This window comes from Cryptomeria japonica, chromosome 11, assembly GCF_030272615.1.
Source record: "Cryptomeria japonica chromosome 11, Sugi_1.0, whole genome shotgun sequence".
Lineage (NCBI taxonomy): Eukaryota > Viridiplantae > Streptophyta > Pinopsida > Cupressales > Cupressaceae > Cryptomeria > Cryptomeria japonica.
Genome location: NC_081415.1, coordinates 199,538,403 through 199,551,808, shown reverse-complemented (window position 1 = coordinate 199,551,808; position 13,406 = coordinate 199,538,403). Strand labels below are relative to the sequence as shown.

At 35.0% G+C, this 13,406-nt stretch overlaps 1 protein-coding gene across 1 annotated transcript; it reads right to left on the bottom strand.

Moving 5' to 3' along the window:
* Nucleotides 1-1,835: 1,835 nt before the first annotated feature.
* Nucleotides 1,836-8,842, bottom strand: LOC131041226 (protein JASON). Its single transcript, XM_057974252.2, has 7 exons — nucleotides 8,252-8,842; nucleotides 6,280-6,364; nucleotides 5,973-6,196; nucleotides 5,593-5,783; nucleotides 4,375-5,506; nucleotides 4,176-4,255; nucleotides 1,836-2,352 (listed from the first exon to the last, which is right to left on the bottom strand). The coding sequence occupies exons 1-7, from the start codon at nucleotides 8,330-8,332 to the stop codon at nucleotides 2,286-2,288; spliced, it is 1,860 nt and encodes a 619-aa protein (XP_057830235.2). The 5' UTR covers nucleotides 8,333-8,842; the 3' UTR covers nucleotides 1,836-2,285.
* Nucleotides 8,843-13,406: the final 4,564 nt, after the last annotated feature.

The window sequence follows — 13,406 nt, the reverse complement described above, 5'->3', positions numbered from 1 at the left end:
TGTTAAATGAAGAAGATGAGCCTTTATTGTAATCCACTAACAAAAAAATTGAGCTTGATTCTCAAGAATTGGTCAAGGATATAGTGTCACATATTAAATAGAGAATGAAATGAGTGGAGTGCAAGGGACATGGCAAGTTGAGCTAAGGGATAAAAAATAGCAGAAGGCAAGGTGGCATCCCAAAGGTAAGGTGAGAAAAAAAATTTATCTATCTTTTAAGTTCATAAGCTTCTAGAGACAAAAAAAAAACCTCTTGTTGGGGAGGTAAAATCTAAAAATCGATCAACTGATTTGATTCATATGTCACTAGGTCATTTGTCAACAAACACATAGTAAGACTTACACACAAGATGAGAGTAGAATACAAAGGTAAAAAAACAAATAGAGTATTGCAAGAGTAATTGGAGCTTAAAAATTAGCTCAAAAGATTTAGGCGATCTAAACACCCAAGGACTTTACTTGCATTTTTAAAGTAGTTGCCTAGAACAAATTCAACCATATTTAAAACACAAAATAGACAAACAAACTATCAACCATAGGCAAACTAATCACATGTGAAACAAAATAAAAAGGGTCACATCCAAAAGAAGAGCTCAAACGTTTCTTCATCTTTTTGGGATTTAAAGCATTTGTGATTCTTGTTAAGCAATCATGAGTCTATGACTCCTTGAAAACACTAATTGTTCTAATTTGTGTGGTATTTGATGTGTTGAAGAGCAATTAAGAGATGGACAATAGCAACGACATTGCATGTGTATTTGACATCAAATGCCATTGCATAAATGTTAATGAAATCCTCTTATTACAACAAGAAGCATTCCACACTGCTAACAACTTACAAAGTCTTATGTTGCCATGTACACAAAAATCAAAACACAACCAAAACAATTAAATATAGAACTATATATATAATAAACTAAAAAAAATTACTTAATAGAAAAGTTAATCTTTATTTTTTTAAATATAAAGACATCAAAAATTTAAATATTTATCAATATCTAGAAATGTATCTTTTTTAAAATAAAATGCCTCAAGTAAATAAAATAGCTCCAAAGTAAGATTTTTCCAAAAAAAAATTAAAAAAATCAATTAAGATATCTATAAAATATAAGGATTAAAATTATTAAATCAATAAAAAGATAAGAATTTTTTTTTGTTATTCTTCTAGATTTTCTTTCACTTGTTTTTTTTGCTCATTTTTTATAAACTTTTGGTCATTTTGAATATTTTTAGATTAGATTATGTAAAAATGCTTCTTCATCAATACTTTAAATCATACTTCATAATACATTATCAAAATGAACAAAAGAATATTTCTAAGTTTTCAATATGTTTGCTATCAAAGTGAACAAAAGGATGTTTCTAAGTTTTTTATATCTTTGCTATCAAAATTGATTCTTTTTATCTTTCTATAATTAGAAATATTGTTTGTAACAAAATTCAATTGAAGAAAAACTACAAAGACCTTAACAAAAATTTGAATTATTTTTCCATCCTCTTATTAATTTTGCTCACCCATTTTTTTTTACTTATTTTTTATAAACTTTTGACCCAACTTAAAATTTTCTTACATAAAACATTTTTCTTCATCAACATTTTACGTCATATCTCACAACATTTTACATTATAATCATGATCTGACCATCATCAGAATGAACTAGAGAAAAAGATGTCTTTTAAGTTTTATCTCTTTACTCATAAAATTCATTGAAGAAAGATTACAAACGCCTCACTAGAACTTCGACTCCCATGGGAGAAAATTCCTTTTTTTAAATAGGCACATCATGCAAGCGAGTATAAGAATTACTCCTTACAAATGATACGAGGATGAAACATGCATTTAAAACTCTTGAATTTTACAAAAACTATATTCTGTACCAGTCAAAGCGGTGATAGATAACAAATTAGACTGCATATTATTTGCAACATGAAGCATACAATCTCACTTCTTCTTTTGCTTGACAAATAATGTCAATTTATGCTTGACATCAACACTTATCAACATAAGAACATCCCTGCTCACTATTACAGAACAAGTACATGAGTAACGATACTCCTCAGCATATGAGAGAATAAATCTTCTCTATATATGGCTATGGAACTGCCGGCAGAAAGCAATATAGTGCCCCTTTCCCGAACTGATGTGGTTAAACCTTGAAAAAAACACTCTTTGAAATCCCACATTTCAAAAGAGGCCTTAGAGATTTTATTGACACAATCTCAAAACGTGCAAAAAATATAAGCTGTGTGTGTACAGGGGATACTGAAAGAACACCTTAGTCTGTTCATGAAGTTATACTGCCACTTTGCACCGTTTCCTCAGACATTGTGGGCTTTGCGGCAAAAAGTTCCCTGCCACAGCAAAACCAGTTCTTACCAGCCTCATATAATATAGACCTACACTATAGTGTCCACATTAGACAAAAATATCAATACAGAAGCCACAAATGCAAGTTCGGAATGAACTTTGAAGAAAACACACAATTCTAGAAAATGAAATACTACTGTATTGAATGTGGATGTGTAAAGACAGGAATCAAAATTTGTGTTCTCAACTGCAGATTTACTCTTTTTCCTCGGCGGTCCTACTTTCGTTTATATTTTTAGCAGACACCTTCAACTTGTGGTTCCTTAAGTTGAATTCATTGTACATATCTTCCGTATGCATATGGATACTTCATCTTTTCAAAAAAAATCCAAGTCAAAACATAGTGTGCGTTCATTTTGATCTACATAGTTTCATAATCCATACAACTGGTTAACGAATCTCGAATGAAGAGTACAAAAAATCGCTGCATATCTGAACCACTATGAAAGCCATTTGGTGTATGGAAAAACCTCAACAGAATTATGCCTGATTGTTTCACTTCGCTGCTCTGGTTGGATGTAACGAAGGTGCAATGGCCTATGTGTGCTTTTTATTTGAAATATACCATGGTTTCTATCTGGATTTGTCTATTAATGAAATCATTTCAACAAGTCTGTCAACTAAATTGTGATCTTTTGAGGCTTGTTTTGATAAAATGGTACTCAGCAAATATATGCTAAGATGTTCATCAAAATTTCACTTCGCTACTCTGGTTGGATGTAACGAAGGTGCAATGGCCTATGTGTGCTTTTTATTTGAAATATACCATGGTTTCTATCTGGATTTGTCTATTAATGAAATCATTTCAACAAGTCTGTCAACTAAATTGTGATCTTTTGAGGCTTGTTTTGATAAAATGGGACTCAGCAAATATATACTAAGATGTTCATCAAAATTTCGAAGGGTCTGACTAGGTGGAAGGACTATAAAAGTCTGACCCCTTTGTAACTAGATAAAATGAGAATATTGTAAATATATACTGTTCAAGGACTATTTATCAAAATTCCAGAAAGGCCTGACAAAGTTTAAGGACCTAGTATTCATCAAAATGTCAAAGGGTCTGATTAGGTAGAAGGACTATAAAAGTCTGACCCCTTTTAATTAACAGTGTTCTACGAGGACGCGTTTCTCTCCAAGGTCCACATCCTCCCTCCCCGAAAGCCATTCCTGAAACTTAAGCCCTTTGTCCCCCATCTCTGAACATTGATAACTAAATAAAATGAGAATGCTGTAAATATATACTATTTAAGAATAAGGACTATTTATCAAAATTCCATAAGGCCTGACAAGGTTCAAGGACCTAGTTCTAGTAAGGTTTATCCATACACCAAATGGTTTCTACAGTAATTCATATATGCAGCAATTTTCCGCATCAATCGTGTTAGCAAAGATAATGTTTTGATTTGAAAAGAACTGAAGAAAAAGAAGTGTCCGTTTACACACCCAAGGCATGAAAAATAGATTCATGCCTTGCACATGAAAGTCAATCATATCACCAATATGAGATAATACTAGCTCATAGATCACTATTACCCCTCCAGAAATCTTAGAGAATACCCTAGTCAATTTTCACCATATGCATATACTAGGATATTGTCGGAAGCTCTAGCAGACAACAGTGACCCCTTGTAAATTTGGTGAATAAAAATCAGTCAGTGCCTGTCTATGCACAACTTTTTAGCAATGGAAAGCTTTTTAATGAAACTTACTAGTACACCTCCTGAGTCCTAAGCAACTGCCATTTTTATATAAATGTTTTCTCCAGCAATAAAAAGAAATGGTGTAAAACACGTCATGGAGAACATACCTTCCACCAACTCCTTCGCTAGACAATGCCTTCTCCAACCTTTCTTCAAAAGGCGTGGAATGCCAGCTCACCTTCTGATCCTGCAAATTTAGCAGATGTCAATTTACAGCTAAATCATACAAACAAGATTCCATGTATAAAATTATTCGTCGTTTTAAAGCATAGTAATCTCATTTTGTTTAGATGGACACGAATTTACCTCCTTATACTTGTTCGTGGAGTTTGGTATACCCTTTCCGTCCCACCACTTGATATGCGCACATTCTTCATCCTTCCAGTGCGCAGCAACCAAACCCAGAATAGGTCTGTCATAATCTCCGCTACTTTTACTTGATGGTGACTTTGCTGGTGATATGGATTGCGAGTTCTTCACTGGCATGGCTCCTAATATAGGCTTGTCATCGATATTTGTACGCGAGGATGAAATTTTATCATGTTCGACCGGTGGGGTTTTAAGCCAATGGGCAAGACTAGAGTCCACTTGCATTTCTGGTGACGGTGTCCCCTCTGGGAGCTGACGAGACTCTCCGGCTAGTTTAGGTGTTTTATAGATCTCCAGGCTAGTGTTTATTAGTTTTCTCTTGTGAAGGGACTCGTCAGCTATATCGGCACCATCCAGCTTGACTTTCATCTCTTCCTCTCTTGGGAAATTTTCTTTTGACACAGAATCTGCTCTAGAGATCGAATGGCTGTTAGGATTTTTGGGAATTCCAGTGTCTATGCCAGTCTCCTTTGAACCTGGGATTTGAAAACAAACAGACTGGTTCTCTGGCATATCTGATCTCTCCAGCCAAGACATACTCTTTTGCTCATAATCCTTCAAATTGCCTTTTTTCAGTTCCTTCCACTGGGATATATTTTCCACGGGATTTAAAACTGGATGTACATATTGTGCACGAATTCTAGCATTCTTGTTCACCCCTGCATTCCCCATCGTCCTTGTCCATGGAGTCTGCATGTCCTCCGTAAGAATTAGAGGTGTAGGCTTTGGTGAATAATGAGACTTGAATAGAGGAGGGGTCTTAGGATCAAATCCATCAGGGGAATCACATTGCTTGAGGCTAGGTTTGTTCTTCGTTACCGAATCATGGAATGTAGTTGACCCTGCATCGGAGGATTCATTATCCTCTTCAATAGTTGGGCAATGATCATATCTAGAAGACTTGTAAAAACTAGGATCGAGCAATTTTGATGATGCAGGACTTGTTTTAACGGGATACTCTTCATCCTCACCAGCAGAAGCGAAACTTATATGTTTTTGGCATCCAGAATACTCTGTCTGTTGCTTTATGTTTTTTTCGTCATCTTTATATTGATTTTCATGTGTAAACCTGCATAAATAGGAACAATTGTTGGAAATCTAAACACTAGTGACAGTAACCCAAACAAATATGACAGTGATCAAGTTAGTCATGACCTTGCTGAGATCTGTTGTGGAGAATTTTCAGGTAGGCAATTCCAGTTAAGCTCGGAAGTGGGAGCAGAAGGAAACCATGAATGCCAATCAGAGTCCCCAATCTTCACTTCTTTCGAAGGTGATCTTTCCCTTGCTTTGCAGATCTCAGATGGAGTTCTCAGAAGTGTTCCACAAGATTTAAGATAGTTCACCTGTTGTTAATTAATAAATACAAGTTGGTTAATGTATTCTCTAAACTGTTCCTAACAGCCATCCAAATCCTTGTGTTTTTCAGGAAGAAGACAAAGCTCAGTATTCAACATGTAGATACATGCACAATGTGTTGTTTTGTGGTAAACCAATTTGTGGCAGAAGAAGTTTTCAATAGAGCATCAACATACCTCCTCATTGAGTTTCATGTTTTCCTCTTCTTCCGAAAGATCCATCAACTTGGCCAAAGCACCAGGACGCACGGCTGGTGTGATTAACTCAGGACTCGGACCATTTGAAGAAACTTTAGGTTCCTGGGCAGTAGAAACTTCAGATGATTTAACCAATTGCTGATTCCACTTGTTACTACTATTCTTTCTGCTTAGGTTCTCTGCTTTCCTTGGTTCTGAGCAGTCTGACAGTGCAAAGTGTGGCCAATTTACATACAAAGAACCTGAATAACATTTGCATATAAATATTTAAAAAAACATTGCCTACCTTCAAGGAAGGGTGATCCTCCGGCATCTTGGGAAGAAACATTGAAATGCCTGGATTGAGTGTGACTGCTAGAGGTTGTGACTTCCTGTTCAGAGGCAAACGAAGATTTACTCAGATTTATGAACATCTATACATTATAGCTGTTCATATACTGTTTAAACTAAGAACGAAACTAAGCTTTTAACTCAGCAGAAACATTTAGTAAAACTAAGATTTGATTTAAGAATGTTGTTTAGTGACATGTTCGTGTTGTTCTGAACTAGCTTAGGGATAAGTTATCACTGTGCTGAATTAGCATAGGGATCCATTTAAGGGACTCTGACACAGGGAGAACCCCTTGTAAACGTATCATACTGAACGATGGGAATCCACCTTCAAAATAGAACCACACAATAAAGGCAACAAATCCACTATACTACAAGTAATATTCCTCTATGATGGCTTGGATTTTCAGCAATGGTATTCTCAGCCAAATAAATAGAGAATCATCATTCTAGACAACTTAAAAAACACGCTCAGAATTGCCGAAATTCAATCATAAACCCTCCAAGGTGTCCAAGAAAACCTATTACCCTACCCTGAATTTCAGAATACATTATGACCCATTCGAAACAGAACATTATGTAACATGATTTATTTAGGATTTAACTGCATAGTTTAGAGCCAATTCAAATCAATCCATATTTCATATATAAATCATACACTTGCCAGTCATAAGTCATGGCATTTAGGGAATCCTCAATAAATCAGCCCTGCCAGACTGCAGTTCTACCCTAGATGAGGCGTGCCATAACCATTCAAACTTGAAAAAGAAATTTGCCAGACTAAACCTTAAAAAAATGGCCATGCTTCAAATACTCTGCAGTAGCAGCACACGACTCTGATCCTATCAAGAGGACAAAAGAGACCCCCAAGCCACATGCCCGGGCCAGGAATGTCAAAATTACCTCTAAATAGTTCGACTCTGCATACCTAAAACAGAAAATGAAGTATTTCCTTGAAATACATTTGGACTATTACAAATTGACAATCCAAGCCAGCATCCACAAACTGAATGCTACATTCTGAAGCGGGATTCCAAAAAGAAACCGAATAAAGGGCATACAAATATGTTTACAAGTCTACACAAATTGTCAAATCCCAATCTAATGAAAGGTACTGTGCAAATATACTTGCAATTATACACAGATGCCAATCTATTAAAGGGTACTCTGCAAAGTGTAAATATATTTGCAAGTATACACAAATCTTTCTAAAAATGCCAAAAGCCACAATTCAAAAACGTTCAAACAACGTGAAAAATAAATTTACACCCAGAAAACACAAAATAAAGACTATGCCCCCAAGAAGTTGGGATTCCATATAGTGGTAACATCCACATTCGAAACGTTGTACAGACAAATTTGCGCTGCTTAAACAGAAAATTTCAATGATTTGCAGCTAAATTGTCGTAAATGTTCTGAACAATTCTCCCGGAACTGAATTTACGCGGCTAAAACTCAAAAATACATTCAATCCTTTAAACAATTGTGCTGTAATACACATTTATAAGCCGATCAAGATATTATAGACAATTATAAGCCGATCAAGACCATAAAAAAAACAAAATACAGACCATAAACCATTCAAAACGCTTGAAGAAGATCCAATACTCACTAAACACAATTTAAAAGCTAATCTTTAAATAACCTTTTCAGATTGCCAAAATCCACACATCAAAAAATTCAAACATGCACGAAAATATATCTGCGCGCCCAAAACAAAAAATAAAACCCTGCCAAAATTGACTCTTCAAATGCTGACCAGAAGAATGTAACCATGTTTCCAGTATATTTTCACTTATCTAAAGCATAAAATTAGAGAAAATTTCAAAAAATCTCTTTCTAAACTTACAATAAACACTACTCTGTAAATATTTTCGAAATTCCTTTGAAAGTTGAAAGTCAATCCCGAAAAGCATGTATACTAGTACCTTCGCAGACTGTGAGGTCGCTTGAACTCCTCGCCGGCGCTCCTTGTCTTTAAAACGAAAACATCCAAGAAAGCACCCCATTTTCTGCTTTCTACGCCAAATCTTTTCCAAAGAAAACAGAAGATCGCAATGTTTTTAAATCGCTTCCGTCTTCCGCGCCAAACTAACACAAACCAGAATGAATCCGATATGCGGGCTTTCGATCCACAACACCATGCCGCAACAGTGGCAAGAAAAATAACTAAAACAACCAAATAACCAGGAAAAAAATATGGAAAACCATAACAGAATCTGAACAAGCAAATTAAAGTGAAAAACAGAGAAATCCAAATCAAAGCCCGCCGGGTAAAAACTGAGATATGAGCTCCGACTACAAAATATTTCGAAATTCGCGTTACTTGCAGAAAACGCAGGCTTCGCGAATTTTCGAATTTTTCGTTACATGACGGCAATCCAACAACAGAAATGCAGGCTCCACGAGGCTTCAAAAAGGGTTGCGGAAATTCAAATTTTCTGTTCCTCGACAAAATTACAGACTGGCAAATTTTCAGATTTATATCCGTTACACGACGGCAAACTTTCTAAAAAAGAAAATGATTGTCGTTGATATATTCCATGAAATAAGGGCGGATCTCAAAGCATTATTAATTTCGGTGTACTATATTTTAGGTTACGGAGCGCCCGGGACCCTCCTTCCCCCTCTTACAAATTCAAAAATTGTGGTGGGAATAAAGGTGACCGTTAAAACGTTTGCATGTTTTTGTTTTTTCCTCTTAAACAAATGGCATCTTACTAAAAAAAAAATATTATTATTTTCTTCTTTTTTTTGTCCTTTGTGTTTAAGAAATAATTAAGATGAAAATCTATAATGTTAGGTATGTTTTTGGATTTTTTCAAATAGAAGTTTTTAACATTAACATTTCAAATCATGTTCTTATGAAATGATAAGAGTGGTCGCTAAATATTTCAAAAATAAAGAAATAATATTTACAATAGATAATATTTTAAAGAGGGAAATCAATCAATTGATGTAGTAAATACAAGAGTCAAATCAAGATAAACATTGGAACATGTACTAAAAATGTTATAATTGACAAAAAGGGATAAAGATGCTTGGTTTTGTGTGTAACAATGAATTTTCTTCTATAATGTGCATTGTACTTTCCAATTCAAATGTTTGTTATCAAATATACGACAATAGAACTCTAACAAGCTAGCAAATAACATTTACTCTATTTGGGTTCAAGGGCACATTGTTCGAGACCTAATTAATTAAGTTTTATTTAATTAATTAAATTTTCCCCATAACATAATTAATTCTATTAACTATGTTGTCCCCCTTTTCTTCCAACATTATTAATTGAATCACATTTAATTAATTATTCCTCTTTAACATAACCAATTTATAAATTAATTATATATCCTACTAATTCTTCTAAGGTTTGATTTCTTTTAATAAATCAAATCCCATTTTAGGCGAATATCACAATATTCCTCTAATCAAGAGTAAATTAAATAATCAATCCCCTTGATTCCTAACCTCACTAACATTTCTTCTAATTTTTAATTCCTTGCACCTACCCAAGTCGACATGTGACTAACCCTCTTAAATGACTTGCATGCACAAGTCATTTCCAAATCTCCACCTCACCTTTTGACCAAATATTTTATTTGGTGCTCACACGTGTGAGGAGTGTTCTCCCTAATACCCTTTTCTCTTTGCACCATTTGTCACCTCCCTCCTCTTACATCTCTTCTACTTTGTCATTTTTGTGTCCACTTGTCATCTTCATATTCTTCTCAAGATGTGCTCACACGTGCGAGCACACCTTGCCCTCTTCCCCACAACAAGTGTTATACCGAATGCCTCAGCCTTGTGACACTTGTCACAAGGCTATGAACTCAATCCAACTCACATCTTCTCCTTCAATCGCATCCCTTCATCAACTTTCAATCCTCACCATCCATTTCTCTTCCAAAAAATCTATAAATTGGAGCCTTCTCCCTTCACAAATCATCACTCATTATTATACCCTTATGATGCCAATTAAATCATCCTAATGTTATGCAATTGTTGAGCAATCCACATATTATCCCAATCCAAGAGCAAATCAAGTGATCAAGGGTGCAATCACTTTGTCTCAATACATGGAGTATGAAGGTATATAATCTTTGTTTGCATTAGTTTTAATGCTCAAACATTTAATTAGACTTTTATTTTCATAACTTTCACACATGTTTAGTCTTGATCTAGAAAAATGCAACCTTGAACTACAAATGTATGATATTTGAAAACTTGTTTCCTTTTGTCTACATAGGACTAGGTGTTAGTAGCCTTGAACTAAGAACTTTTGATATCTAAAGACTTGTTCACATCTATGTACCTAGGACTAGGTATTGAAGGCAATATTGTATGTTTTTGTAATTAGATGTGTCAATGATAGATAAAAGCTAAAGGTCGCTATTTTGACTATAAATTTGGATTGCATAGGATAAGATTTAGAGCTAATTTATAAGGAATGGATTGGAAATTTGAGTCTTTATGATGTTTGAGTGAATTCAAAACAAGAGTTTTATGGCCTGACGCCCACAACTCAACATGAGTAAAACTCACAAATGATGAGACATTTTTTTAAAATAGGAATGCATAACACACACACATACATGTCATCGCTATGTTTGATGGTACGTGATGTCAAATTTTCCAAGATCTTTAAACAAAATGCTAGTAGCAATTAAGCCACAAATGTCGAGCAATTATACACTTCTTCCTATGAGATTATTAAAAAAATATAGAATATGCAAAGAAATAAGCTGAAGAGATGAATTAACCCACAATATGGATGTACATATAGAGTGGAAACTGTCTAAAAATAGTGGTTTGTTTGCTACTAACTACATTTTTTAGTTTTTTGATAAGTTTTACGTCCCAAGCTACAGAACAACGTCTCTACTCACAGTTCGGCATCTACAGACACAAATCCACATCTCTACCTAGCTAAACTAACTTGTATTTTGCAATAACTTTTGGTTGATTAGACCATTTTAGTATGTTTTTTTCTAACCACTGATTGACACGGAGTTTCTCCTGATAGTACCAATAATATAGGAAGTGTTGACAATTTGATTCGTAGGTTGGTTTGCAAGTTTTTGCACTAATGTGTTTGCAAGTTTTGAGAATCGTCATCTCCATCTACAAACTGTCATCCACACCTGCAGAGCGCAATATCTATTAGGTATAATATTTTTTGTTGTCTACTATTTAGTTTTATTTTTTTTATCAAAAAATAGCAAAAAATTCAAATATTGAAAAATACAAAAATATAGATTAATTTTTAAATGTTGTTCATTTTATAGCTAGTAGTTTTTTTGCTCTTTGTAGTTCAGCATCTTCGATCATTAAATAGTGTATACGTTGTTCACTTTCTATGCCTGCACATCGATGTCTCTGCCTATGCCTATGGTTTTCAATTTTTTCCTAATTACTAATGATTGTGCATCTCTTAACGTTTGTCCAAGGCTCATTTTGACAAACTACTAACCTGTTGTTTCATAGGTTCATTTGTCAAAGCATTTATTTTTGTCACTAATTTAGCTATGCATAGTTTAAGTATGGGTTAATCTATCTTGTTTCTCATGTTTACAGAGGTAGTAGGTGTATGCTCTCCCCTTGTGCAAACTTGGGTGACCAAAAACCAAACATATCAAATTATCTTTGTTTAGGTTAGATCCTAAAAATATTGTGAAAGTATCCTCTCCCCTCGCCTTCATGGAACTTGGGTGAAGAGAAATCACAATATTTGTTATTTTTAGAGGGTCCACCCTTGGAGAAGCACTTCCTCCAAGGAGAACGACCCAAAATGACTTTTCCTTCTACCCGTTAAATAAGTGGTAAAGGTGAAAATTGGAGCCTAACTTGGGGGTGTATATCATCAATATCAATTTTGGGGTGGAATTGGAGCCACACAGGGTTGAATAAAGCCTTAAGTGGCTTACAACTGAGTGCAGGCACACAAGTCTCTCGAAAAGTGACTATAAACATTGTCTTAGAAGCCTACCCTTTTGGTTGAGAGAGTTACAACAATATCGGTGCAAGGGTGTAGCATCGCACCTTGAAGGCACTCACCATATGTATTCCCTTGAATTGAAATAGAAATATCGGGTAACATAAGATAATTGTGACTTGTGGGGAGAGGGTGTTTCAGTCATGCTTCTAGTCTTGAAGCCTCCTACCTATCCTTCTCTCACAAATTCAAAGGTACAAAACACTCCTTAATATGTTGAGCATTTGGGTCAAAGGAATACCAAGATGTGGGCCTGATATCGCTACAACTACTTCATTGATTTCTAGGTTGTGACAAGTGCTTAGCATGTATTCATTTGTGCTAAACTAGTGGAAATTGTCTTTTAGGAGCCTTATTGCCTTATCCTCATTCGTCATAGGTCAAAAGTCAGCCAATGTGTATTACTGTTTAACATCTCTTACCAAGTGAAATCCAAAAATTTGACAAAAACAATCATTCAGTCTTAAAACTACCCTTCGACGTATGTGCCTTTATTTTGGCGTGTGTGCCTTTGTTTTGACATATGTGCCTGTCAAACCACATTTGCGCTTTTCAACGCCTCAGCCTGAGAATCAATGTCTACATCCTGACAATATTTTGACCATCATAGTCTGACACATCACCTAACAAATGCAGTTCCTGACATATGGTACAATAATTGATGATCCTAGGGAACCTCAATAGATCAACAAACCAAATTTTCCATTGATTAAGTTACCTCCTATCATCCCAAGTTCCCTTTCCATGTTGTCATCCTAGTCATCCACCTTTCCAAAACCAACTTTCCTCTATCTCTTTTGGACTTAGGATGTCAACCAAGGTCAACCCCCTAATCAAAATTTTCATTCATTAATCCTTAATCCAAGGTCATAAAGTTAACAAAAGTTTGTTTAGATCCTTAAATCTTTTGTGATCCTTAATTGGTGTAGTGCTCAATAACTTGCCTATCTTAAGTATTGCACTCAATTCGCCTTAATCCACTATCCTTATCTAATCTTGCTTAGGAACTTTGCCTATGCCAAGTAGGAGAATATTATTCCTAATCAAAATCCCTTCTCTATGGATCTAGATATTTCTAGGTATTTTTTTAC

What these genes read in the sequence shown, in the direction of transcription:
- LOC131041226 (XM_057974252.2), bottom strand. Translation starts at nt 8,332, where the DNA reads ATGGGGTGCTTTCTTGGATGTTTTCGTTTTAAAGACAAGGAGCGCCGG. An exon ending in ACATGAAACTCAATGAGGAG is followed by an intron (nt 5,784 to 5,972) that starts GTATGTTGATGC and finishes AATTAACAACAG; the next exon opens with GTGAACTATCTTAAATCTTG. An exon ending in AGCGAAGGAGTTGGTGGAAG is followed by an intron (nt 2,353 to 4,175) that starts GTATGTTCTCCA and finishes TTGCTGTGGCAG; the next exon opens with GGAACTTTTTGCCGCAAAGC.